At 57.4% G+C, this 26,100-nt stretch overlaps 3 protein-coding genes across 13 annotated transcripts in view; 2 read left to right on the top strand and 1 right to left on the bottom strand.

Moving 5' to 3' along the window:
- The window catches only part of LOC111160560 (adaptor related protein complex 2 alpha 1 subunit), a 29,929-nt gene extending 28,095 nt beyond the window's left edge, over positions 1-1,834 (top strand). For all 3 annotated transcript variants that reach the window (XM_022523756.1, XM_022523755.1, XM_022523754.1), the window contains 5 exons: positions 185-308; positions 420-536; positions 629-698; positions 925-1,059; positions 1,398-1,834. In XM_022523756.1, coding sequence (XP_022379464.1) covers positions 185-308; positions 420-536; positions 629-698; positions 925-1,059; positions 1,398-1,475 — 524 coding nt within the window. In that variant the 3' untranslated portion in view covers positions 1,476-1,834. The remainder of the gene's footprint in view (positions 1-184; positions 309-419; positions 537-628; positions 699-924; positions 1,060-1,397) is intronic.
- LOC111160561 (fuzzy planar cell polarity protein) lies at positions 1,616-6,329 on the bottom strand. 4 transcript variants are annotated; one of them, XM_022523758.1, is made up of 11 exons: positions 6,044-6,328; positions 5,657-5,778; positions 5,286-5,370; positions 5,098-5,166; positions 4,812-4,916; positions 3,854-4,051; positions 3,626-3,721; positions 3,204-3,310; positions 3,064-3,128; positions 2,909-2,983; positions 1,616-2,099 (listed from the first exon to the last, which is right to left on the bottom strand). In XM_022523758.1, exons 1-11 carry the CDS (start codon positions 6,152-6,154, stop codon positions 1,873-1,875), a joined length of 1,260 nt encoding a protein of 419 aa, XP_022379466.1. In that variant the 5' UTR covers positions 6,155-6,328; the 3' UTR covers positions 1,616-1,872. The 4 variants fall into 4 exon arrangements, with proteins under 4 accessions (XP_022379466.1, XP_022379467.1, XP_022379468.1 ...); XM_022523759.1 differs by lacking the exon at positions 4,812-4,916 and having other exon boundaries at positions 6,044-6,329; XM_022523760.1 differs by lacking the exon at positions 5,286-5,370 and having other exon boundaries at positions 5,680-5,778; positions 6,044-6,329.
- A 3,554-nt stretch (positions 6,330-9,883) lies between these two features.
- On the top strand, positions 9,884-25,872 carry LOC111160661 (mediator complex subunit 25). 6 transcript variants are annotated; one of them, XM_022523911.1, is made up of 18 exons: positions 9,884-10,062; positions 10,159-10,204; positions 10,550-10,674; positions 16,927-17,025; positions 17,393-17,513; positions 17,756-17,918; positions 18,046-18,176; positions 18,449-18,536; positions 18,628-18,818; positions 19,253-19,381; positions 19,766-19,851; positions 19,930-19,987; positions 20,139-20,246; positions 20,359-20,547; positions 20,898-20,969; positions 21,096-21,314; positions 21,616-21,796; positions 24,326-25,871. In XM_022523911.1, the coding sequence occupies exons 1-18, from the start codon at positions 9,929-9,931 to the stop codon at positions 24,439-24,441; spliced, it is 2,256 nt and encodes a 751-aa protein (XP_022379619.1). In that variant the 5' UTR covers positions 9,884-9,928; the 3' UTR covers positions 24,442-25,871. The 6 variants fall into 6 exon arrangements, with proteins under 6 accessions (XP_022379619.1, XP_022379617.1, XP_022379620.1 ...); XM_022523909.1 differs by having other exon boundaries at positions 24,197-25,871; XM_022523912.1 differs by lacking the exon at positions 24,326-25,871 and adding an exon at positions 22,279-22,410.
- The last annotated feature ends 228 nt before the right edge of the window (positions 25,873-26,100 follow it).

The following is a 26,100-nucleotide window of genomic DNA, read 5'->3' as shown; positions in this document are numbered from 1 at the left end:
TGAGGAAGGGCTTCGGTGTTGGGGCCGCCTACCATGTGCCGGGGTTTGGCAGGCCCGGCCCCTCGGAGGCCTGCAGGCCGGAGTTCAGAACCATCAGAGTTCGTGGCCAAGACCGCAGGGGAGAGGAGGTGGGGGGGGGGGGAGTTGCGGCCTCTTTCTGGCTTCCTTGACCCCCAGTGGGCACAGCTGGCGGTGCAGACCAAGCGCGTGGCCGCGCAGGTGGACGGCGGGGCGCAGGTGCAGCAGGTGCTCAACATCGAATGTCTGCGGGACTTCCTGACGCCCCCGCTCCTGTCCGTGCGCTTCCGGTGAGTGGGGCGGGGGCCCTGCCAAGCGGCTGCGATCTTCTGGATGGGGAGGGGAGGGGGGCTGGGGTCTGATGGAGCCTCCTTGCCGCCCCTCCCTCCCCTCGCCACCAGGTACGGGGGCGCTCCCCAGTCCCTCACCCTGAAGCTCCCGGTGACCATCAACAAGTTCTTCCAGCCCACGGAGATGGCGGCCCAGGACTTCTTCCAGCGTTGGAAGCAGCTGAGCCTGTGAGCAGGGAGGGGGTGCGAGCTGCAGCTGCTGGGGGGTGCGGGGGCGGGGCCTTCCAAGCACCTGACCGGAACCTTTCCCCTGCCCCCAGCCCCCAACAGGAGGCACAGAAAATCTTCAAAGCCAACCACCCTATGGATGCAGAAGTCACTAAGGCAAAAGTGAGTGACCACTGCGGGAACAGGAGAGGGGGCCCTGGACCCACAGCCCAGACCTGCCTCTCCCTAACTGGGGTGTGGGGAGTACTTTCTATTTTTTCCGTGCCTCTATTTTCCCATCTGTAAAATGGGGCCAGGTCCCACTCGCAAGAATTTCGGGGGAACTGGTTTGCTACTGCCTGGTGGCTCCCAGATCTGGCCCCCTCCGACAGCTACCCTTCTTCCCCAGCTCCTGGGGTTTGGCTCTGCTCTCCTGGACAATGTGGACCCCAACCCTGAGAACTTCGTGGGGGCTGGAATCATCCAGACTAAAGCCCTGCAGGTGGGCTGTCTGCTCCGGCTGGAGCCCAACGCCCAGGCTCAGGTGAGCAGTGGTCTGGGAAGTGCCTCTGAGACTGACACATTACCCCCCTGCCTCAATGTGTTCGTTTTTAATCACGCCCCTCTGTGCTGTGTCCCTGAGTCCTCTATCTGTTGTCTTCCTTGCCACATCCTTTCTCCCCTTCTGGATCTCACTTTCACCCTTCACCCTTTCCCTCCTGTGTTGTTTTTATTTCTGCCTCCTGTCCCTTCTGTCATCTTTCTAATCCCTTTGTCCTTTTTCTCTCTTATCTCCCTGTATCCTACTCCCCACCGCGCCCCCCGGGCTCTCTGTCCCCTCTTCTTCCTCCCTGAGTCTGTGCCGCCATGTCCCCCACCCAGATGTATCGGCTGACCCTGCGTACCAGCAAGGAACCCGTCTCCCGTCACCTGTGTGAGCTGCTGGCCCAGCAGTTCTGAGCCCTGGACTCTGCCCCCGGGGATGTGGCCGGCGCCGGGCAGCCCCTAGGACTGAGGCAGCTGTGGTGGATGGGGCAGCGAGGGGACCTCCACTGGTGACAGGGAAGACCCCAGGGGTGGGGGGATGCCTGGAACCTTCCTCCAGCCTTTTGTATTTTTATTTTTGTTCATCTGCTGCTGTTTACATTCTGGGGGGTAAGGGGGAGCCCCCTCCCTCCCTTTCCCCCTTAAGCACAGAGGGGAGAGGGGCCAGGGAAGTGGGCGCCTCCTCCCCTCCCACCCCACCCCATTGTAGCCCCTCCTGCCCCCTTCCTGTCCAGGGGCTGTGTATTATTGTGAGCGAATAAACCGAGAGACGCTAACAGCCGTGTCTGCGTGAGTGGCTCAGGCGCAGGGGTCAGAGGAGCGGGCTGAGGGCCTGCAGAGTGTGGGTGGCCAAGCCCCGAAGCGCGTGGGTGGGACTCTGGGCAGACAGCAGCAGCAGCAGCCGCCGCGGGCCCGCCTGCACAGCCACCAGCCGCCAGCCCATGCCCGGCTCCTCTGGTCCAGACACCAGGTAGCAGGCTCTTGGCACCTGGGTCCTCTGGGCCACTTCCTCCACCTTGTCCTCTGCTGACCCCGGCTCTGGAGGAACGACAGGAAGGGCCGAGGTGACCAGGGGGGCCCCAGACAACTAGTAGGCGAACCTGCAGGAGCGACACACATCCCGGGCCTGACAGGTGAGGGCCTCGCCGCTCCAGCTGGCTGTCAGTTGCCTGAAGGACATGGGCCATCTCCCCCTTCTTCCCAGCCAGCCTCCATCCCCCTCTCTACTGGGGATGCCGTGTGCAGCCCTGGACAGTCCGCCTAGCAGTACAGATCACGAACATACAGGTATGCTGAGCAGATACAGGCCCAGCCCTTGGAACTCTCCCCCCCCGCCCCCCGACCCACATTAGGCAGGGAAGCAGGTGGGGGAGGTGGAGTCACGCAGCTAGGAGGGGCCAGTCCTGCATCCCTTCCTTTGTTTCCCGAGGGCCTCGTGGGTTCTAAGACAACTTTTCCCTCCTAACCTAGTCTCTGTGACACCCCGCACCCCGAGGGGCAAAGATGGTGGCAAAGTGTGTGCTTGCAGCAGTACAGTGGATTGTGGCTCTGGGAACCTATGTGTGACTCAGGGCTCTCCACTGCGTACTAACCGAGCCTCAGTTTCTTCCTCTGCAGCAGCAGAGTGATGTGACGGGAGCTCCCCCTCACCCATGAGGGTGAAGTCAGTCATGGCATCCATGACACTTGGCCAGAGAGGAAGTCTCAGCGTTACCTGTTAGGGCTGCCCAGTGGATTCTGTGGTCTCCAGGCTGCGACCCCCCTGCCCCTCCCCGCGGGTGTGGATGCCCCATCCTCCCTTATGTGATCGGAGATTCGGTGTCCTCGCGTGTGCAAAGGGGGCACACCTGGTGGGAAGTGCGTGGCGGTGACCAAGGTGTAGAAGGAGCGCAGGAGGCGACGACGATGCTCAGGAGAAGGCTCTGGAGGGGGGAAGAGTGGGTGACAGAGAGCCCCCCTGGGCCCAAGCCCCTCCTGTCAGTCTGGCCCTCCTGTCAGTCACCTTGAACCCCAGAGGGCTCCACCGTGAAAAGGCAACGTTTCAGTTCCAGGTGGAGCAGCAGCAGCCTGTGAGAAAGGGGGTGTTGTGGCCAGGGCAGAGGGGGTGAGGACCCCCAGCCCACACCTCCGTCCAAGCCCTACCCGAGGATGTCCGTGTGCAGGGGGAAGCCAGCGGGCAGCGCTCGGGATCCCAGCGGCACGCAGGCCCGCAGCGGGTCCAGCACTGGCTGCCACCAGCGGTCCAAAAGCTGAGGCGAGGCCGGTGGGTGAGATCAGGGGCGGGTACCGGGGAGGGGGCGTGGCCAGGGTGGAGAGGCGGGGCCCACGAGGGCGGGGGGACCCAGGGGACCAGGGAAAGGGTGAAGCCTGCAAGGAGGGGATGGGAGCGATAGAGGGACCGGGCTGGCCGGAAGGTGTAGTCCACGGGGGGGGGGGGGGGGGGGGGCCGACGAGGGACGAGCGCGGTGTAGAGAACGCTGGCCGGAAGAGGTGGTTAGCCAGGGACGGGGCAGGCGGGCAGAGGTGTTACAGGGGGGAAAAGCGGGGACATGGCCCGGATTCACCTGTGGATCCAGCTGGCTGAGGGAAGGGCGCGGCCCGCAGAGCAGACACAGCTCCAAGCCCGGCAGCAGCGTCAGGGTCAGAAGCCGGTGCGGGACCTGAAGCGGGGCGCCGCAGGGGCTGGCCGGAGCTCCGCCCCTTCCCGCCGAAGCCCCGCCTCCTCGCTTTCCGGCCTCTTGGTCCCTTCGCGGCCCCCTATCATCCCCAGCGCCCCGACTCCCCCAGCTCACCGTGGGACTCCCGTGCGGCAGGTACACCGGGTAGTCGCGAGCGGCCTGAGGCGGCAAGGACCCCACCAGCCAGGGGAGCAGCACGGCCTCCGGCGTCCCCAGCCGCCACCAGCTCTCTGTTGCTGCCACCACCCGGCCCGACACGACCAGGCTGCCAAAGGCCGTCCCCGCCGCCTCAGCGAACCCAGAGAGGGCTTCCTGGGTCAGGAGACATGAGTAGGGGCGGCAGTGACTTCCCAGGTGGGCCAAGAGTGGGAAGAGACAGGCATACAATTCAAAGTCGGCCTGTTGGCATGCTCACGTGCCTCACTCTCCCTGGGCATGGGTTCCTTCACCTTCACAATCAAGTACCATCCCCAAGTCACACTGTAATTTAAACAGCTAGTGTGGCTGCTCCCTAGACTGACACGTGTTACTGAAGTTAATAATCCCAACAGCATGAGCCAGGTGGGCGCAATCAACCACCTACTCCTGCTGGGAGAGGTCATGTCACCTGCCCCTAGACATGTCACAGGAGGCGCCCGTGCCAGGGGAATCGACAAGAGCAGTATTTAAGGAAGGATAGATGGAAATTCACCAGCGAAAGGAACAGCGTGTGCCAAGCAAAGAAGTTGGGAAGTTGTTGGGGTCCGGGGAACCCCCAAGGCAGTTGGGTGAAGATGGGAGTTAGCAAAGGTCAGAGTGAGCACGTTGGAGGGTTTGAGATTCCAAGGTCCTCAAACACTGGGCTGGGGGGACGGGAGCTTGTCCTGGGGGCGATGGAAGCCATGGAAGGGCTGTGAGCTGGGCAGGCGTGGGGTAGCTCTCGGTGAAGAAAGACCCTTCTGGGGCCAAGTGGGGGTTGGGATGGAAGCCCAAAGGATGAGAAAAGGTTGAGGCAACGATCCAGGGGTAAGAGGATGAGGACTGAGCCAGGGCCAGTGACAAGCCGAAGGGTTCCCCAATGCATTCTCAGTACCTGCAAGAGAGAACCTTCTGGAGGAACCACACAGTCCACACACTGGGTCAGGTCCCCGATGAGCTCAGAGTCCCCCAGGAAACTGTCAATGAGGCGGTAACTGGCCTAGGAATGGGAGGGAAGAGGTGGGCCCCAGATCTGCTGCCTCCCCTTAAGAAAACTAGCCCTGCTGGGCCTGGCTCTAGGGTCAGTTGACCAGGCTGCCCCAGGGACAGCTGGGAAGTGTAGTTTCTGAATATCTGTGACCTGGGATCCTAACTTCCGTGCTCAAGTACTGCAGCCTCACCCTTAACTCCTTCTTCAGTCTCTCCACGTTGCGGATATTGGTCAGTTCTTCGAGTCCTACAAGAAGAACCTAGAAGAACCAAATAAAAGAGCAGGAGCTGGGGATCTGGACTCCTCTCCTGGTGTGAGGGAGGAGGATGCTGAGAGCTCAGACTTCCTGGTTTGGGGAAGAGGGCTGGGGAGTCTCACCATGGCCCCAAACACCATCTGGAGTAGCCTCTCCAGCCTCAGCTCCGAGGTCCCCTCCTCAGATGACAGCACAATGAGGGTGATACTGTGAGAAAGGAAGGTGAGAAGAAAAAATGATTCCAGGCCAGGGAAGCAGGACTGTGAGGAGAGAGTCTACCCTTGACCCTGGATGCAAGCTACATCTTTCGCCAGCTGGCACAACCTGCTTCTCATACAGAGAAACTCAGGGATCAGACAGGGTAACTGGCTTGTCGAAGATTCCACAGCCAAGTAAACAGCTGGCCTTGGAGACCTGGTAAGCCTCAGGGTCATCTTCAACAGCGGCCATCACCCAGCCCCTGGCCCTGCCCCAAAAGCTACAGCTTGGAGACCTGTCATGGAAGCTTTTCCACACCACGGTCGTGTCCTCCGTCCTTGCAGAGCTCAGCTGCACCTCGAGATTCTGCCCAAACATGTGTACTCCATTGAGGGAACCGATGACAGAGAACGGAAGCTGGGGGAAAGTTGGGGACATTAGACAGGAGCCCCCAGTCCCCTCCACCTTGGGACCCAAGTGTCCAGGGTCCCAGCCCCCTCCTCTTTCTACATCCCCTGGCCCTCCTCTTCTAGGAATCAAGATTATAAGACCAGTCATTGCACCCTTGGTCCTCTAAACTCGACTCTGAAACTTCCCCAGATCCTACTCCCCTGACGATCCAGACAGAGTCCAAGTGCCTAGCCCCCTTCTATTTTGAAGATCCAGGGGTCCAGAGCCCCACCTGCTGGCGGGCGGGGGCACCGCCGCGGCAGCTTCTGCAGAACAGGGGGACTCCGCTGGAGGCCGCAAGACAAAGCAGATGTACGGTGCCCTCGGTCCCCTCCTCGCCCATCTGGAACCCTCTCCAGTCCCCTCGTGGGGGCAGTCAGAGACCACCTTGGAGCAGGCCCGTGGTCACGCTAAGTCGGGCTGCCGGCAGGCGGTCCGAAGCCGCCGGAGGGCGAGATGGCGAGCTGATTGGAAGAGAAGTAGATTTCCCGCCTTCTTCACCCAACTCAAACCCATCCTCAGTCTCTATTCCAGTACCTCCCCCGAGCCGTTTAGGTGCTCTTCCGCCTCGACCGGAAATCATATGCCCCTAAGAAAGATGGCACCCATCGTACTTGTAAAGCTTCGTAGTTTCTCCCTAATTGTTCATTTATTTAAAGAAGAGAATGAAGAGCCCGGATTGAAGGTAAGGACGGCGCCAAGGCGTTGTCTGGCGAGCTTCAGGTAAACTAAGATGTTTTTACATTTTAAATTGATAAAGAGCTGTGCCCCACTTAAAGATGGTGGCTGCACCGAGGCGTTGCCTGGCAACTGCATTCCGTCCACTTTCCAGTCCAAGGTAGAGAGAGCTGTGCCCCACTCAAAGATGGCCGCATGACGTATCTCGAGCAAAACCGAGAGAAATACCATCTCCCCCTTCACCCTCGCGGGATGGTTTGGTCCGGCCAACGTTGCCTAGTAACCACCAAATGAGATGGTTGTTTTTGTTATTAGAAAAAGAAGGATGAAATCCTTTATTTTCCAGAATCATAAAAATAAGATTCTTTCTGTAATAAATTTATGCACTTTAGTGCAGCATGCCGAACGTGAAAATATTCCTTCCCAAACCTTTCCCGAAATAAAAAGTTGACAGTTTAACCCAGAACATTAACACAATTTGACAAATATGATCACTATGTTAATGTTGCCTTCAAACTTTTCCTCATTAGACCAAATAAATATATGTCGTTTTTTTAAAAAATGTCTTTTTATAATCAACATTATGGATCTAACAAAATCAATTTAGCCAATTCCGGATTGACATACATTAGTTTCCTTCTTCTGTGTGTTTAAACTGATAAAGTAAAATTTCATTTAGTTCTGAATATAATGAGCTAGAACTTTTCTCTTTTGTGAGAACAGGGGCCTACGTTCAACCAAATGTATTTACGAAATGTATAGTAATGTTTAAAAAAATTGCTTCCTTTCAGACATGTTTTGCCTGCATTCTAGATTTGGTTTCTTTCTTTCTTCTTTCTTAAGATTCATTTATTTATTTTACAGAGAGAGCATGACCAGGAGGGGCAGAGGAAAAGAATATCCTGCACACTCCTGGTTGAGCCCGGAGCTCAACAAGGGGCTCAGTCTCTCAACCCTGAGAACAGGACCTGAGCCGAAATCCAGAGTCAGACAAGGCTTAACCTACTGAGCAATCCAGGTGCCTCTCTAGATTTGATTTCTTTTTTTAAATTTATTTTTATTTTTGTTGTTTATTTGAGAAACAGAGAATTAGAGAAAGAGAGCCTGAGGCAGGGGAGGGTCAAAGGGAGAAGCAGACCCCCTGCCCAGCAGGGAGCCCAGTACGGGACTCCAGGATCTTGATCTGAGCTGAAGGCAGTCACTTAACCAACTGAGCCACCCAGGCGCTCCTAGGTTTGATTTCTTTCTTTCTTTTTTTTTTTTTTTTAATTTGACAGACAGAGATCACAAGTAGGCAGAGAGGCAGGCAGAGAGAGAGAGGAGGAAGCAGGCTCCCCGCTAAGCAGAGAGCCCGATGTGGGACTCGATCCCAGGACCCTGGGATCATGACCTGAGCCGAAGGCAGAGGCTTTAACCCACTGAGCCCCCCAGGCGTCCCAGAAATAAAATCTTAAAAAAAAAAAGAAAGAAAGAAATTTAAGAGATATAATGTCTAAATATGTGTTTGGTCTTTGGATTCTGATGCAGATAAACAATGGGAAAAAGCCATTTTGAGAGAACTGGGGAAATCTGATTGTGGATTTAGTGTTAGATGACACCAAGAAATAATTTTGTTGGGGGTGTATGGTGGTTGTATGTGAAAATGCCTGTAACTTTTTTTTTTGTAAAGATTTTATTTATTTATTTGACAGAGAGACACACCGAGAGAGGGAATAGAAGCAGGGGGACTGGGAGAGGGAGAAGCAGGCTTCCTGCTGAGCAGGAAGCCTGATTCGGGACTGGATCCCAGGACCCTGGGATCATGACCTGAGCTGAAGGAAGACGCTTAAGGACTGAGCCACCGAGGTGCCCATGTCTGTAACTTTTTAGAGAGGTCTGCCAAGGATGTAGAAGTAATATGATAGGATGTTGGGGCTCTACTTTAAAAGGCTTCAGCAAGGAAAATAAAAGCAAAAAGGGTTGGAAAAGGTAAACGTGACAAAATGGCAATACGACTGTATGTGAGAGGAGGGCACCGTTTTATCTTTTTTTTTTTTTTTTTTAAGATTTTATTTATTTATTTGACAGAGAGAAATCACAAGTAGGCAGAGAGGCAGGCAGAGAGAGAGGAGGAAGCAGGCTCCCTGCTGAGCAGAAAGCCCGATGCGGGGCTCGAACCCAGGACCTGGGATCATGACCTGAGCCAAAGGCAGCGGCTCAACCCACTGAGCCACCCAGGCGCCCCGGCACCGTTTTATCTTAAAGTACATTGCCAAAATACACTGGGGCAAGTGGTGCTGATTCATAACCCTTCTAGACTGTATCTGAGCCCACACTCTCCCGCCCTCACGGACATTATTCTTTCCAATATTAATTAACGTGACAAAGGTAAAATACTTTTTAATTGGTGAAGATAAGCAGTTTTCAGATTTTTTTTTTTTTTTTTTTTAGTTTTCAGATTTTTACTTGCCATTTTAAATGGTTCTGTGTGGGGGAGAGTCTCCCTACCACTAAAAAAATATATATTTCTATTTTCCTAAGTGTTTATTGATGAGTAAGATGTATTTATGTAGTAAATTTCAGTGAACATATATGTTACAAATGACTTTCCCAGTTTATCGTGTTTTTTCCAACTCGGTTTATAGTCTTTTGGACAAATTGATCAATATTTTACGTTTTCTGGCTTTGCTGTGATGATAAACTTTTTTCCAGGCTTCAGGATTGTACAGTGTGTTTCTTTATTCCTTCTGCTATTTTTAAGGTTTCATTTGTTGCATTTACATTTTTAATCCACCTGGAATGTATTTATGTTCTAGGCCAGTTTCTGGCCGCTCTCCCAGAAAACAACAATCAGGTGTTGCCTAGCAACCGCCACTTGGGTTGGAATTAGGCTTCTTTGAGGGGGAAAAACAGCTGCACTCCCCCCCGCCCGAGTGGAAGGCAACCTCGAGCGTTGCCTAGTAACCCTTTTCAGAGGACGTGATTGGACCCTTCACACGACCCTCCCCCTCCAATCTCCCCGCGCCAGAAAAAATTTAACTAGAAACCTAATCTCGCCGATAGAAAACTAGGGCAGCGTGTGCGTTGCTTAGCAACCAGGTCTCCTGACCCTCCCACTGAGACCTGAGTCGGAACTGGCGCCTCGCTTAAAGATGGCGGCCGACTGCTCCTCTCTCAATATATGTCACTCCACATCCTGACAATGATTCAGTCTTCCCCGTCAGGCCCCCGAAGGGGTTCGCTGTGCTCTTAATCTTGCACGCGGTGCGTACCAACGAGGATGGACACAGAACCAGCGCGCCCTGAGTGCCCCGCACAAACATGGCCGCAGGCGCGTCGAGCGGCGGCGCTAAGACGTCCGGCGCCGGTGCACGCGCAGCGCAGGCGCACTTCCGCCCATCCCGCAGCGGCGGCGGCGGCGGCGGCGGCGCTGGCGGCGGTGGCGGCTGGGGCGAGGGGAATGGTCCCCGGGTCGGAGGGCCCGGCCCGCGCCGGGGGCCTCGTGGCTGACGTGGTGTTTGTGATTGAGGGCACGGCCAACCTGGGGCCTTACTTTGAAGGGCTGCGCAAGCACTACCTGCTTCCGGCCATCGAGTGAGTCCCGTTTCCGCGACTTCCAGTCCGGCCCTCCGACTTTAGTTTTCCACGGTTTCTTGCCTGACCCCGACCTTTTGCCTCCGACCCTCACAGGTATTTTAATGGTGGTCCTCCTGCCGAGACGGACTTCGGGGGCGACGTGAGTCTTGGGACTCCTGGGTCTGAGGGAGGAGGAGTTGGGGACCGACTCCCGGGTCTGAGGGAGGAGGAGCTGGGGACCGAACTCCTGGGTCTGAGGGAGTAGGGAGCTGGGGACGGGACTCCCGGGTCTGAGGGAGGAGGGAGCCGGGACCGGACTCCCGGGTCTGAGGGAGGAGGGAGCCGGGACCGTACTCCTGGGTCCGAGGGAGGAGAGAGGAGGGAGCCGGGGATCGGACTCCTGGGTTTGAGGGAGGAGGGAGCTGGGGGTGGACTTCTGGGTCTGAGGGAGGAGGGAGGTGGACTGGGGTCCCAGGTGAAAAGTTCTTCTGTCCTCTCCTCCCAGTATGGGGGGACCCAGTACAGCCTCGTGGTGTTCAACACGGTGGACTGCGCTCCTGAGTCCTACGTACAGTGTCATGCCCCCACGAGCAGCGCCTATGAGTTTGTCACCTGGCTCGACGGCATTAAGTGAGCTTTTTCTTGTGCTTGCCGTGGGTTGGGGGACCCTGCAAGGGATCCTGAATGGATGGTGGCTTGGTTTGAGCTTCAGGAACCGTCCCTCACACTGGGTGGCTGAAAGGGCTGAGAGGGATTGTTTTTGTCCATAAGTCACTTCCGCGGTGGGTTCTGTGTGCTCAGCGGTTTTGCCATCCTGTGTGGAAGTAGAAAAATCTTCCCAGTTTGGGAGGCCTGTTGAGCTCCAGCGCTCATCTGGTACTATGGGGTCCTCCACGTTCTGCGTGATTCTCCACGTTCTTTGGCTGTTTCTCATCTGTACTCCAGTCTTCCTTTTTCAGCTGGGCCCTTTGAAGCCTGAGTGCGAGGCGGGGTGGGGCCTAGGCCAGGACAGATTCCTCTGTGCTTAGGATGGGATGTGGAATGTTCCCTTTGCCGGCCCAGTGCGGGTGCAGACAGCCTGCGGTCAGATCACAGCTAAACGGGTCAGATCACAGCTAAACCACGACAAAACTCCCAGACTCGGAGGAGTCCCTGTTCCCTTTGTGTCTACTGTAGTTTATCTCCTATCCCTTTTGGGGGGGGGGGGTGTTATAGTACTTACTTATTTGTTGTATTATTTATTCTCAATTGTGTAATAGATTGTCCTAAAACTTAGTGGGTCCAGACCGTAAATGTTAATTATTCTGTGCCAGCTCTGTAAGTAAGGAATTCAGGATTGGCTCAGCAGATAGTTCTGGCTCAGGGTCCCCTGAGGTGGCTGTTATCCAGGGGCCTGGCCCGTCCGTTGTCAAGGTGGCTCACTCTGTGGCTGCGGAGTGGCCTCCTAGCGTGGCAGCAGGCTTCCCTCAGCAGCACAACAGAAGGAGCAAAGAGGAGGCTACGTGGGTTTTTATGATCAAGTTTTGGAAGTCACACAGCATTACCTCTGCCGCATTCTGTTCAGTATGGCTGTCAGTCCTGTTCGGTGCGGGGAGTGTGCGCGGAGCTGAATGCCGAGGGTGTAAAATACCACGAGGTGGGGGGTCATTGGGGGGCACTGGCTACCAGGACTTCATAGGCATTCTTTGGGAATTAAATGAGTTGGTGACCCCTTCAGACAGCGCCTGGGATGTATTAAGTGCTGTGTTTGTGTTCGCTGTTGGTTCACATCTCGGTTTCTTGGTCGGTGAGGGGATGATGGCAGTCCGGATCTCTGGTCTTAGAGGATCAGAGGAGCTCATCTTCCTGTAGTGCCTTCATCCTGCCGGGCTCGGTGTCTGGTCTGTGGTTTGAGTTCACTAAACGGCGCCGTTTCGTGGCTGCTGTTCTCTTCCTACATTTGCTCAGCACGTGCTTGCTGAGTGCCTGCTTGGTTCCAGACGGCATGTGCTGGACTGGGGGCTGCCCGTTCCCTGGGAAGTTGACACCCACGTTTGACCCTGCATGGTCATTCGAGCTGGTAGTCAGGACAGAGTGGCATTTCCTGATCTCAGGACTGTTGACGCTTCGGGCTAAGTGATTCACTGTGGCAGAGGCTGTCCTGCGCACTCCCAGGAGTTCAGTATTCGCCCTCGCCTCTAGCTACCAGGTGCCAGGAGCCACCTCCAAGTTGTGACACACAAAAATGTCTCCAGACATGGTCGGGTGTCCTCTGGGTGGCGAGTTGGGGGGACAAAACCCACCCCAGCTGAGAAGTACTGAGATAGATTGTTGCGAGACTTGAATAATGGTAATTGGGGGACTCTTTGAGGCCCAAGTTCAAGTGTGATGTCCCTTAGGTGCCTAGCTCCGAGCACAGGGTCTGGCCTGATTTCTACCTGGTGACCCTCGAAGCTGCAAGACCCGGCTCCGGTGTCCCTCCCCGGATGCTGGCAGGCACCCAGTCGCTCCCTCCTCTGCGCCTGCCGCTCCTGGCTGTTGCCCTGTCATACTCCCATGCCTCTGAACCGTGAACGTCTAGGTCCCTGGTGTCCCTTCTGCTTTTTTGTTGCCAGCTGGGGCCTGGCACCCAAAAGGCCTCGGGAGACCTTGACAGTAAATCAGTGAGTGAAAGCCATGGAGAAGATCATCACCGAGAAACCAAAAATTCTGGTGGTGTTGACTTGTCAGGACACGCAGTTAAACCTCCTTATTTACAGCTTTCCGGGGCGCCCGGCCGGCTCGGAAGAACATGCTAGCCTTGATCTCAGGGTTGAGTTTGAGCCCCATGATGGGCGTAGAGCGGACTTAAATAAGTAAATAAACACTTTTTAAAAATCTTAAAAATATTTAAGTAAATAAGTCTTTCCAAAGCGTGTGGAAGAGAAGAGGGAAATGCTTTCTGAGCACATTTGGCGCGCATCCACGCCTCCTCTTTAATCAACTTAGAGTCAGCTTTAGCCAAATGAAGGAGCTCTGTAGGCTGTGTGCTCACCTCGGAATCCTCCCAGTCAGCGGATAAACGTTGGCAGTGCTCATTGTTTCAGCAAGTCCTGTGTAACCATCTAAATTCACTTTCTGTGACTTGGCCGGCTGCTCCGGCACAGAGATCACAAAGAAAGTCTGTGGGCTTTGTGCACACTCGGAGAAGAAATCTTATCTTCCTCCGGAACGTCCGTAACTTAGGGAACAAAGCATGCAGTGTGATTTGTGAAACGTCCTTGCTTTGGGAAGATCTATTTCTGCTGTTCCATTTCCTTTCTTTCAAGAGGGGCGGGGTTGGTTTTTTTTTTTTTTTTTTTTTTTTATCTCCTCCCCTACAGCAAATGACCCAGAATCAGAAAGAAAGGATAGAAGGAAAAGGAGCCCTGAGTGTTTTCTCCCTAGCACTGTGACCGTCTGTTCGTTCATTCATTCATTCCTTCAACAGGTGTTTGTGGAGCAAACTGTCCTGGGCGCTGAGGCCTTGGGGATATAAGGCAGCCAGGTCCTGGCCCTCTTGGAGCTGGTGGTGTTCACAGCTGTGTGACTGGCCAGGCGGGTCGAGCCTGGTGGCTGTTCAGTCACTCATTTTGACCAGTACCTTGGGGGGCCTCCAAAGGCTCATTACCCGTGAGGGTGGGCAGTGAAGACTGGGGCGAGGGGGGGGGTTGGGCAAGAGGCAAGGGAAGCAGTAAGAGGCCGAGCCCACCCTTGGCACCAAGCACTGCCGCCTTACTTCGCGTGTGCACCGGTGAGGGCTTCGTTTGGAATTACGGCTTATTGTAAACTCGATGGTATTCAAAACGTATTTTGGAACAGACCAGGTTTTATTTCTGCTCCCCATTTTTCCAGCCTTTCTCGTTTCTCGGACAAAATATGCGTTCCGTAGCTCTCTGAGTGGGTAACAGGCAGCCTAGCTCTGGAAGAGAAAAGCGAGTTCCAGGATCTCAAAGTGATTGGTCGATCACACGTTCCCTCATATGTTGCTTTTTTAAATTGTGGTAAAATTCGCATAACAGAGCTGATTATTTTGAAGTGAGCAGTTCCGTGGCATTTATTCTGCGTACACTGGGCAGTCACATGGCCCCAAAACATTTTCACGTCCCTAAAGGGAGATATGCACACATGAAGCAGCTGCTCCATATCTGTGTGTGTCGTGTCCGTCCCCCCCCACCACCACCGCCTTCTGGCCAGGCCCAGCCAGGACACTTTTTGCTCCAAAAGCCTCATGAAAATAGCGGTTTGATTTATTTGGGAACAGGAAGCTGCGGCAGAGCGGGTGCGGGGTCCGTTCCATCATTGGGGGCTGCCCCCCAACCCTGGCCTTCTGGTTCTCGTGCGGAACAGTCTTGGTGGTAGGGAAGAGCAGGGCTGGGAGCAGGGGTGGGGGTAAGGAGCAGCAGTGGGGCCTGCGTGCCCAGAGAGGGAGAACGAAGGCTTCGAGGTCACAGGGCCTAGAGTGAGAAGGGGGCGGAAGCCTGCAGCTGGTAAGAATTGGCGTGAGAACTTGGGAAGGGAGCAGAGGGTTGAGCTGCTGTGGCTCCCGCATCCAGGAGGCCCCGTGTGTCCTCGGGCACCTTGCACACAAGCTGGAGACACCTCGGACTGGCCGCTTGGTCCCCATCACTGCAGGCTGCCCTGGCTCCGGGCGTCAGGTGCGCTGTGGAGGGAAGCCTGACAGTCACGGCCTCCAGTGACATGGCATATGATTGAGGGTGGGCCCTAAAACCAGGTGGTCGCTGAGGCAGGCTTCCCGGAGGAGGGGATGCCGGGCTGGGGAGGTCATAGGATAGATAAGCAGGGATTTTCCTCCTGGGCCAGAAGAGGGGTGTGTGTGGTCACAGCAAACAGCACAGGCAGGAGACCGGTTATGTGGCAGAGCGCGGAGACCAGGGACATGGGAGGCATTCTGGACGGCTTGTACCAGAGGAGGATGGAGCAGGAAGGTGGGCAGAGCCCTGCGCGTGGAGGGCCCCAGATGCCCAGCTGAGAGCTTGGCTTTATTCTGGTGTTAACGGACACGGCTGGGCTGGCGGCTCTTTGTTAGGTGCATACGTGTGCGCGTGCGCAGGTAAATTCCGTGCAGCGCGCGGGGCTCGAGCTCTGACCCGGGGTTCAAGAGCTGTGTGCTCTACCGACTGAGCCAGCCCCACCCTCTCCTTTAGCCATTTTTTTTTTTTTTTAAAGATTTATTTATTTACAGGGTACCTGGATGGCTCAGTGGGTTGAGGCCTCTGCCTTCGGCTCAGGTCGTGATCCCAGGGTCCTGGGATGGAGCCCCGCATCAGGCTCTCTGCTCGGCGGGGAGCCTGCTTCCTCCTTTCTCTCTGCCTGCCTGTCTGCCTACTTGTGATCTCTGTCAAATAAATAAATAAAATCTTTAAAAAAAAAAAAAAAAAGATTTATTTATTTATTTATTTATTTATTTGACAGAGATCACAAGTAGGCAGAGAGACAGAGAGAGAGGAGGAAGCAGGCTCCCCGCCGAGCAGAGAGCCCGATGCGAGGCTCGATCCCAGGACCCTGAGACCATGACCTGAGCCGAAGGCAGAGGCCTTAACCCACTGAGCCCCCCAGGCACCCCTGTTCACCATCTTTCCTCCTGCTCTGCTCTGCTAGCATGTGGTCACTGTGCACACATGCACCTGTGGCGAGAGTCGGCCTCACTGCCCCGTGATGGGAAGAATCCCGGTGGCAGCAGCTGCACCACTTAGAGGCTGTCCCCCTGCCACGCCCCATACGGGCTGGTCACTGGTGACCTGTCTGCGCATCCGATGGAAGGGAACCCTGAGTCTGTGTAGGAGTTTCCTGGGGCTGCCGAAATGAAGTAGAAAGAACTGATCGGCTTAGGGGTGCCTGGAGGGCTCACTCAATTACGCATTTGACTTGGGCTCAGGTCATGACCCCGGGGTCCCAGGATCGAGCATGGCTCGCCTTGGGCTCCATGCTCAGTGGAGAACCTGCTTCTCCCTCTCCCTCTGCCCTTCCCCCTGCTCATGTGCAGGGGTGCATGGGTGCACTCGCGCTCTCAAATAGATAAATAGAATCTTAAGTTAAAAAAGAAAAAAAAAACTGGTTGGCTTAGGACCACAGAAAGGTAGTGACTCACAGTTTAGGATCCAGGAGCTCAGGATCAGGGTGTGGGCAGGGCCATGCTCCCTCTGGAGCCCGTAGGGGAAGATCTTTTTCTTGCAGCTTCTGGTGTCCCCACACAATCCTTGGCTGGTGGTGGTGCACTCTGATCTCCATATGGCTTTCTCCCTCTTTCTCTACATTTTCTTCCTTCTGAGCATGTCTGCCTCTGTATCCACGTTTCCCTGTTTTGACCCTAAGGACATGGGCCACCCTGTGACCTCAATGTAGTGTCCTTACCTCTGTAAATACCCGTTTCCAAAGGTCACATTCTGGGATTATTCGGGGTTAGAACCTTCAATATCTCTTGGGGAGGGGGACACAATTCAACCCTTGACAATGGGAGGACAGAGGAGGCCCCCATATTGGCCTGGGAGGGTGGGCTAAGGCCAGAGCTGGCTTTAAAGGTGGAACACACAGCCCTGAGGGGAGGTGCATGGAACGAATTCATAGGCAGGTGTCCTGGGCCTTCTCCTGTCCTTGATCTAGCAGGACCTCTGGCCGGAGGGACTCGGTCAGAGGAGATGACAAGCAGCCCTTGTCCACATTTGGTAGGCCTGGTGCCGCGTCAGCGCTGGGGATGGAGCAGGAAACTCCTCGGTGGCCCCATGCCCAGGTGCAGGGTAGAGGGTGGGGAGGAGGGCGACGACGTGAACTCAGGCTCTTTAGGTGTGGCGGGGTGGGGGGCTGGGAGGTGGCAGCCCTGGGTGCCACAGGGGACCCCAGGGCTGACAGCCTCACCCCCTGCAGGTTCATGGGCGGGGGCGGCGAGAGCTGCAGCCTCATTGCAGAAGGCCTCAGCACGGCCCTGCAGCTCTTCGATGACTTCAAGAAGATGCGGGAGCAGATGTGAGTGTGCCCAGCCTGTGGGGGGCCCCCAGTGCCTCTTCCCGTCTGGCTTTGACTCCACCCACTGCCTCCTGCCCTGGAAAGCTCTCCAGGCGGGAGCCAGGCCGTGTTCCCTGGCCAGTGCCTGGTCTTGGTGTCCTCACCGGGAAGAGGAACCTGCTCTGGGTCTGCCTCCTGCTTTCCTTACCTGCTGGGCAACTCAGAGGGAGTCAGGAACGTCTTTGGGCCTCGGTGTTCTCAGCTGTGAAGTGGGGCCATTCCTCCTGACTTCCTGTAGGGTGGAGTACTTGCCCTCGGCTGGGCCTGGTCTGTCCCTTTCCGGGGCCTCTGTTGTTACCTGCTCCAAGTCTTTCCTTCTCCCTGGCAGCGGCCAGACACATCGCGTCTGCCTCCTTATCTGTAATTCGCCCCCATACCTGCTCCCGGCCGTCGAGAGCACCACGTACTCTGGGTACACGACGGAGAGTCTCGTGCAGAAGATAGGGGAGGTGAGGACTCTTGAGTCTGAGGGAGGAGCTCTGGGAGGAGGGGCCTGGGGTCTGCGGAGCTTCGAGCCCCTCTGCTACTCCTTTGGCAGATCTATAACCCAGAGGCCCACGAGGCAGCTGATACAGGCCCAGGGTCCCTTGGCTCAAAGCCCGATGGGAGTTTTGCTTAAGAGCCCCGCGGGTGTGGTAGCCTGGGGGTCTCCTGACAGCCCTGCCCTGACGGCGCCTCTCTCCTCCTGCAGCAAGGGATCCACTTCTCCATAGTGTCTCCCCGGAAGCTGCCTGCCCTGAGGCTGCTGTTCGAGAAGGCAGCTCCCCCCGCCTTGCTGGAGCCGCTGCAGCCACCAGCAGACGTGAGCCAGGACCCCCGGCACATGGTGCTGGTGCGGGGGCTCGTGCTGCCAGGTGAGGCCCGAGTGCCAGCAGTGGAGCGACTGGGGGTGTCCCCCCCCCCCCGCTCCCTCTGACTTAGATTTCTCTCCCCTCTCTAATCCCTTCGCATGGGACTCGGTCGTCCATCCTTTGCTCTCAGTTGGGGGTGGTTCGGCCCCAGGCCCCCTCCAGCCAAAGCAGCCTGTCCCCCTGCCTCCAGCTGCACCCTCGGGCGCCTCGCTCTCAGCAGCCCCCCAGCAGCCTCTTCCCCCTGTCCCCCAGCAGTATCAGGTATGGACGTGGCCAGGGAGGGGACGTGCTCCTGGGGCCTTGTGGGAGAGACCTAGCTGGATGTCGGGGCTTATGGGGTGATGGGGAGTCTCCACTGGGACCCCAGGGTGGGTGGCACTCTTGGGGCCAGAGAATCACATCCCTCTGCAGGGATGGGAGTCACCCTGCGTGATGTGATGGCCAGGATAGCTGTCCCTTGGGTGGGCGCAGTGGTGTGACCCCATGGGACACTCAGACTGGAGTGCGTGGTCCTCATCACCTTCCACCCCCAGGTCCCTGGGAACCTGAGTGCAGCTCAGGTGGCGGCCCAGAATGCAGTGGAAGCCGCCAAGAACCAGAAGGCGGGGCTGGGCCCACGCTGTGAGTCCCGAGGGGGGACATGGGGTGGGCTCGGGTCAGCCGGGCCCCTCTGCACATCTGTCCCCGCCTTTCCTCTTGGTCTCTCCTGCAGTCTCACCCATTAACCCTCTGCAAGCCGCTCCAGGAGTGGGTCCCCCCTTCAGCCAGGCCCCGGCCCCTCCTCTGCCGCCGGGGCCCCCTGGCGCCCCCAAGCCACCCCCTGCTTCCCAGCCCAGCCTGGTCTCCACCGTGGCTCCTGGCCCAGGCCTGGCCCCCCCTGCACAACCTGGGGCACCGTCCATGGTAGGCACTTGCACACCTGCCCCGCTGCCCTACCCCCCCCCCCAGCTGCTTACAGAGACGAGGCCGAGCAGTTTGCCTTCCCGAGGAGGGTGTGAGGGCACATGGGTCTCGTCCTGGGTCCTCAGGGCTTCTGGGGGCTTGTGCCACAGACGACTGAGGCAGGAAGGTCTGGGGACGGAATGATAGGGTTTTGGCTCCCAGCGGGTGAGGACTGTTCAGAGGACCCCAGGAGATTCTGGGAGTTGGAGCGTCACGGGTCCTTAGAGTCCTCAGATCTTCCGGAGTCAGAGCATTTGTGGTCCCAGGCACCGTTGGGTGGTGTCGAGAAGGAGCCTGAGTTCCAGTCTTCCTACTGGTCTGTCTGTCTCTCGGGTCGCCCCTCCCAGGAGACAGTCTGACCCGGCTCCACTGTCCTCCTTGCTCCCCTCTGGCAGGCGGGCTCGGTGGCCCCTGGCGGGGTGAGCGGCCCTTCCCCGGCCCAGCTCGGGGCCCCGGCCCTTGGGGGGCAGCAGTCGGTCTCCAACAAACTTCTGGCCTGGAGCGGGGTCCTCGAGTGGCAGGAGGTGAGTAGCTCGAAGAGCCACGGGGACCTCACGGCCTGTTTGGATGTGGGGCTGGGCTGGGGTCCCTGTGGGGCTGTGGCACTTGGGGTCCTGAGGAGAGTCTCAAGGAAGCCTTGAATTCAGGATGAGGGAGGTAGTAAGGATTGTGTTGTAGGTTCAGAACCTAAAAGTCTCAGATTTGGGGCGTGATGGGGCTTGAGGGGATCAGGGCAGGGAGGGGACAGAGGTTGCAGGACCGCTGGTCTGGAGGAGGGGCCCAGGGCTTGTGGGACTTCAGCTGGGGCAGGTCCTGAGCTCCGGGGCCTCCAGGGTAGGACAGGAGAGGTTGAAGGGCCCAGGCTTTGGGGCTCTTCTCGCCGTGACATGTGCTGCTTTTCCACTCAGAAGCCCAAACCTGCCTCCGTGGACGCCAACACCAAACTGACCCGCTCACTGCCGTGCCAGGTCTACGTGAATCATGGCGAGAACTTGTAGGTGACGGACGGTAGGGCTGGGCCGGGTGGGGCCGGGCTTGCAACCTCCTGACGCCTCTCCCCCCTCACCCCCAGGAAGACGGAGCAGTGGCCCCAGAAGCTGATCATGCAGCTTATCCCGCAGCAGCTGCTGGTGAGTGGCCCGAGGGGGCACCGCCCGCCCCTCCGGTCAGCTGGTCGCATTCTCTTCCCTCGTCCCCTCCCTGCCCCGCACCTGCCTCCATCCCTGCTCCTCCCTTCCCCACTCCGCACGCCGGCCCGCGTGTCTCCCGTGTCTCCCGCAGACCACCCTGGGCCCTTTGTTCCGGAACTCGAGGATGGTGCAGTTCCACTTCACCAACAAGGACCTGGAGTCCCTGAAAGGCCTCTACCGCATCATGGGCAACGGCTTTGTGAGTCCAGCACAGGGCGGGCCGCGGGTGCCTGTGGAGCTTCTAGAACCAGCGGGGCTGGGGTGCCCCTCCCCCTCCTCCTGAGGGGTGACTGGGGCGCATCCTCCGCCAGGCCGGCTGCGTGCACTTCCCCCACACGGCCCCCTGCGAGGTGCGCGTGCTCATGCTGCTCTACTCGTCCAAGAAGAAGATCTTCATGGGCCTCATCCCCTACGACCAGAGCGGCTTCGTCAACGGCATCCGGCAGGTCATCACCAACCACAAGCAAGTCCAGCAGCAGAAGCTGGAGCAGCAGCGCGGGGTGAGTGACCGGGGCCCTCTCCCCCCAGGACCCGCCCCTGCCCCCCCCGGGCCCCTGAGCCCCAGCGTCCCTCCTGGGCTGAGACGTGGCCACCTGGGTTCAGTTCCTTCCCCACATGTTCTCGAGATCTTTGTATGCCTTTCACTGTCTGTAGCGAATCTCTGAGGCCCAGCCCCGCTTCTTGGGGGCTTGGGAGAGTTAGGTGTACCTCCCAGACCACCCGCTCCCAAAGAACATCGCTAGCTCCCGACGGGCTCCCTTTCAGGGTTCAGAAGGCTACCCCCCGCCCAAACACAGGGCCCCCACTCCCAATGCCACCCCGTCACTGACCTGCTCCCTGTCCCACACAGATGGGGGCACAGCAGGCACCCCCTGGGCTGGGCCCCATTCTGGAGGACCAGGCGAGACCCTCACAGAATCTGGTGAGGAGAGGGCTGGTGGGGTCAGGGCCAGGGCGGGGGAGACCCCCAAGGAACACTGTCATTTTGACCTGACCTCGGAGGTCAGGGGAATCTGCCTTGTCCCTTACCCCCATCTCTCCCCACCAGCTCCAGCTCCGCCCACCACAGCCCCAGCCTCAGGGCACTGTGGGGGCCTCCGCAGCCTCAGGACAGCCCCAGCCCCAAGGTGCTGCCCAGGCCCCCCCAGGCGCCCCCCAAGGCCCTCCTGGAGCAGCCCCTGGCCCTCCCCCTCCTGGACCCATCCTCCGGCCTCAGAACCCTGGGGCCAACCCCCAACTGCGGAGTCTCCTCCTCAACCCACCTCCGGTGAGACTTGGGGGTGGGGGGCAGATGGGAGTCATGGGGCTGCGCCCTGGGCCCTGATGGTTCTGGTCCTTTTGTTTGGGAGGAAGGAGGTTGGCTTTGATCAGAGGGTGTGAATAGAGCCCTGCCAAGGGGTCCAGGCAGTCTGGCTCTTCTGTCTGTCTGACATGGGCTTCTGCTAAGATTCCTTTGAAGAAAGACCCCCCCCCCCACAGCCACTGGGAGAGATGTTCTCTGAGTAGCTTCTGTGCAAGAGGTTGCTCCATGGGGTGGGGACTCTGAGCCACTTTCTTTGTTCTCGCAGCCCCAGACTGGGGTGCCTGCACCCCAAGCCTCCCTCCACCACCTCCAGCCACCGGGGGCTCCTGCACTGTTGCCCCCACCACACCAGGGTCTGGGGCAACCCCAGCTGGGGCCCCCCCTCCTGCACCCACCGCCTGCCCAGTCCTGGCCCACACAGCTTCCCCCGAGAGCTCCACTGCCAGGTAAGGAGGTCCCCGGGGAGGGCAGGGGTCTGGACCGACTGTCCCAGCAGCCCCTGGGCTAGAGCCTCAAGACCAAGGGCTCCTGGGAACTGAAGGCTGGGATTCAAGAATGGTAGCTGGTTCCCCTGACCCCAGGGTTCTTGGGAGGCTCTGAGGGATCCTGGAAAATACAGTCCAGGGGGTCAAGACCTAGTGGGACAAGATCTCTTTTTGTGATTTCTTTCCTGTGTGTCCCGGGGTTGATGGGAAACATAGTCTTAGGGTCAGAGAAGTAGTTTGGGGGATGGGCTCCTAAAGGCTCATGGGAATCAGCTCATTTGTGACCAGATGGGGCCAGAAGGTCCCTCTGATGGTTCTCCCTGGGGCTTCCTAGGAAAGGTATTACCTTGGGTTCCCAGAGGAAGAGGGAGGAAGCAGGTCCAGGGCCCTCTAGGGCCCCAGGGACTACTGGGAGATGCAGTCCCTTCCCCACTGCCCCCCAGGTCAGATGCTGCTGAGCGGGGGTCCCCGGGGCCCGGTTCCCCAGCCGGGCCTGCAGCCCAGCGTCATGGAGGACGACATCCTCATGGATCTCATCTGAACCCCCGACACCCAATAAAGTTCCTTTTAACACACGCCCCGGCTCCCGTCACTGACGTCCCCCAGGACTGGGCAGGAGGAGACCTGGGGGAGACCTCTCTGTCCTTGTTCTTGCTTCAGCAGATGTCCCTGAGGCTCTGGGCTGGTGACGCCTGGGCCCCCGCAGTGAGTCAGGCAGTCTGGTGCAGCCCGGCTTTGGGCCGGGGCGGGTGGGACGTGAAGGCAGGCAGGCAGAGCTCACAGGGCCGTGCGCCCTCGCGGAGATAGGGCGGGTGCCCGGAAGAGGCCTCTGAGCCAGCTGGGCTCCGCAGTCCGGGAGGAGACTCGGGAGTCGACGAGACCGAGAAGGAAGGCAGGTGGTAATCTAGGTGCGGGCACAGCAGAAGCAAATGTGTGAGGGCAGGAGAAGGCTTGGGGTGTTCAGAGGTGCAAGCCCAGCAGGAGGAAGGAGGGACCCGGAGAGGCCAGGTTGGGAGGAGGCTCAGGTTCCAAACTGAGTGGCTCAAGGCTTGTCCTGAGGACGCGAGAGAGCCAGGGGAGGCCACGCGCAGGGCGCCGGTCTGGGCCAGCTGGCTGGCAGGGCCTCCGGACTGTCGAGTGCCATGGGACAAGGCAAGGCCAGGAATGCATGGGGGAGGCTGGGGGGGTGGCCTGGGGAGGGGAGAGGCTGGTGGAGCAGCTGGACCAAGTCAGGGGGCAAGAGGGGCGAGTCTGGGGACTCGGCATGCCATGCAGAGGAATTGGGGGTGAAGAGGTGGGGTCAGGGTCGGCCTCGGCTCCTGGCCTGGGCGCTGGTAGATGGCGGAGCTTCCTGCATGAGGGGCCCGGAGGAGGGAGCAGCAGTGAGTGCGCACGGTCCGGGGAGTGTCGCAAGTGACAGAGGACGTGTTGGGAGTTCAGAAGTGTTGTTAGGAGACGGCGTATGTGTGATCGTTGGAGTCATGGGAGTGGACAAGATCACACGTGAGGAGAGACTGGCCCCAGGTCCCAGAGATGGACCTTCCCAGGCTTTGGGTGGGGTGGACAGTGGGGCAGTCCCTGAGATGGAAAACAAGGTAGGGGGTAGGTTTGGGACGTGGCAAGGCAAGAATGTCCTCGGAGACATCCGGGTGGGGGGCAGCTGGCTACGGACAGGATGTGGAGTGCAGGGACGGTCCCACCCGGGGGCAGGGAGTTCGTTGTCTGTTGTCAGACTCTAGACTAGCTTTGCTTGGCGTGTGGTCCAAGCCTGGACCACCAGCATCTGCACTATTTGGGATGCCAGCTAACATCCGATTCCTGAGCCCCATCTCAGGAGAGAGGTTGCAATCTGGTGGCCTGTGGGCCACTCTGCAGATGACGTTTTGTTTGGCCTTCCCTGTGTTAGCATACGTAGCATTTTTTCCTAACGAGTTAGTTGTAAAAATCAGGATACTTCACACACACACACACACACACACACACACACACACACACACTCTCTCTCTCTCTCTCTCTCTCTCTCTTTCTCTCTCTCTCTCTCTCTCTCGCTCGCACACACACACATACACACACACTCCTCACACACACGCACACACACACCCAATCTGCAGCCTTCGCTTCTCTTGACAAGTCAGAAGTTCTGGCACCTCTGGGCCCGCCCTTCTGCCTAGCAACACTGGGCTGGAGCTGCCCCTTTCAATGGGGCGTGTGCTCTCCGGTTCGCCGCAGTCCCCACCACTCCCGTTTGGCTCCCCCACCGCGAGGCAGAGGGTCATTGCCTTTGGGCTTGCGCTGTGGTTGTTCCTTGGTAGCATCCAGAGGCAAGTGAAATCTTTCTTGTACCCATGTCTCTATCAAAAGTGGCAAAACGAAAGAGAGACCGAGAGGGCCACGTGTTTCGAGAAAAATGGGAGCGAGCGTATTTCTTTGTGGAAGTGAAGAGCATGCCTATGTGTTTAATATGCAAAAAAATCGTATCTGTGTTGAAAGAGTACAACCTGAGACGTCATTACGAATCAAAGCACAGTAAGAGCTTCGACCAGTACACAGAGCAGATGCGAGACGCGATCCTCAGTGAGCTGAAAAAGGGCCTCAAGGGTCAGTAGGGTTTGCTCCGGGAAGGACGCAGGTCCGAGAGGCAGTGTGGCTGCAGAGCGCAGTTCGAGTCTCGAGCACAGCACGGCCCGGGCGCGAAAGCCTCGCAGCGATGGCGAGTTTGTAAAGGAGCGGGACGGCGGCTCCTGGACGGACGCGCCCGCCCGTTCACACTGTCCCTTCGGCCTGACGGGCGTTTGCACTGTGCCGTGAGTCGAAGATGAAACCGGAAGATTTACTAGTCCAGTCACTTGAAAGAGTCGACTCCGTCGTGGCCTTCTCTGTCGTTGCTCACGAACTCTGACCACCCAGTTAGCTTTATTTATTTGTGGTATGAAGAATTTGGATGCGACTGAAGAAGTCTGTGACACGGTGCCCAGGCAGGCCCGACACTGGGAGATGGGCTATTTGGGTGTGTATTGACAGAAATACACAGACTGGCGAGAATTCCTAAGCACAGTCGCAGGCCGTCGTAGCTAACGATCTGCGTCACAGGCGGCCTTGTCAGGACACCTCCGTCCCAGGAGGCAGCGCTCCGCGAGAGCGCAAGTCAGCTCGTTGCCTCGATCGCCAGGAGTTGAATTGTGTTCAGAAGGAACACAGAACACACCGCGGACGTCCTCGGCACGCTCCTGCACTTCAACCACGGGCAGGTGGACGGTGACCTTGACCCAATGTATTTGACAGAAGCTCTGTGACCTGGTCATCACGTGATGGTGTGGAAGGGATCCGCACTGTTGAAACCTGTCGACTTGGTTCATCTGCAATGAGACAGAAGCCACACCTGGTTCCCCTGAGAAGGTCGGTCAAAGACTTTTGGTCGAGGCTACAACCCCCCACCCCCACCCTCCGAACACTAGTTCTCTGCAAAGACGTTCACAAACAGCTACTTGAATGTATGACCGTGTTTGCCCGGTCCTGGCAAAAACATGGAAGCCACTGGCAAGGAACAGTTCCTTCGCTGCAGTTGGTTTTCAGAAACAAAACATGTGGCCTGGACCATATTCACCCAGCTGGTGGGGCTCGAGACCAAATTCCCCCAAAGGCTCTCCACGTCCAGACTTCGTGATAATGAACTAGCACTGTCCAGTTTGGCTCCGCCGGTTACTGTCGATCGTGTGAATGCAGACCACAGGCAGCACCCGCTGAACTACAGGGCTCTAGGGTGCGGGGTCCGAACCGGAGGTCACGGCCCTACCCGCGCCTCCTACAGTGGTCTTGAGTCATGGGCTTTGGAGGTGCCCGCGCTTGTAAACTGCGGTTTTCCATTATAGAATTGATTCAAAGTACATAACCGTTCCCAGTTAAGGATTCAGGGTTGAATTCTAAACTGCTCATCCCAACGTGACAACCAAGGCCTGACGCTGACCTCTTGGTGTAGAAAGGGGCGAGGTCAGGCGTCTGGCTTCAAAATCAAAGGGGCAAAAGAATTATGAAAGAGAAAATTTTAATAATTAAATATTTCTATTTTTCAATTTGTATTTTTTCAATTTTGAATTTGAAATATAAACTCCAGTATCATCCATGTTTGTATTCTGTTCCATGCATTCACCATCGTGCAGTAAAAATACAATTTGATGCTAATTCTGGCCGTCGACTTTTCTGCTGCCTGGCTAGTTCACTCATTTATGTGGCCTGCCTGGCTCCTGTCGGCGTTCGAGTTTAGCGTC

Source organism: Enhydra lutris, unplaced genomic scaffold, assembly GCF_002288905.1.
Source record: "Enhydra lutris kenyoni isolate GAN:26980312 unplaced genomic scaffold, ASM228890v2 scaffoldscaffold77, whole genome shotgun sequence".
NCBI lineage: Eukaryota > Metazoa > Chordata > Mammalia > Carnivora > Mustelidae > Enhydra > Enhydra lutris.
The sequence above is the reverse complement of the archived record's forward strand: the minus strand, read 5'-3'. Positions and strand labels throughout refer to the sequence as shown.

Bases quoted from the DNA above. Each gene is read 5' to 3' on its own strand.
- LOC111160661 (XM_022523907.1), top strand. From the start codon at position 9,929: ATGGTCCCCGGGTCGGAGGGCCCGGCCCGCGCCGGGGGCCTCGTGGCT. The intron at 18,537-18,627 runs GTGAGTCCCGAG...TCTCTCCTGCAG, and splicing joins GGCGGGGCTGGGCCCACGCT to TCTCACCCATTAACCCTCTG. The intron at 18,819-19,252 runs GTAGGCACTTGC...CCCCTCTGGCAG, and splicing joins AACCTGGGGCACCGTCCATG to GCGGGCTCGGTGGCCCCTGG.
- LOC111160561 (XM_022523757.1), bottom strand. From the start codon at position 5,919: ATGACTGGTCTTATAATCTTGATTCCTAGAAGAGGAGGGCCAGGGGAT. The intron at 3,311-3,625 runs GTGAATCCGGGC...GCCTCGCCTCAG, and splicing joins TCAGCCAGCTGGATCCACAG to CTTTTGGACCGCTGGTGGCA. The intron at 2,100-2,908 runs GTGTGCCCCCTT...TCGTTCCTCCAG, and splicing joins CGCCACGCACTTCCCACCAG to AGCCGGGGTCAGCAGAGGAC.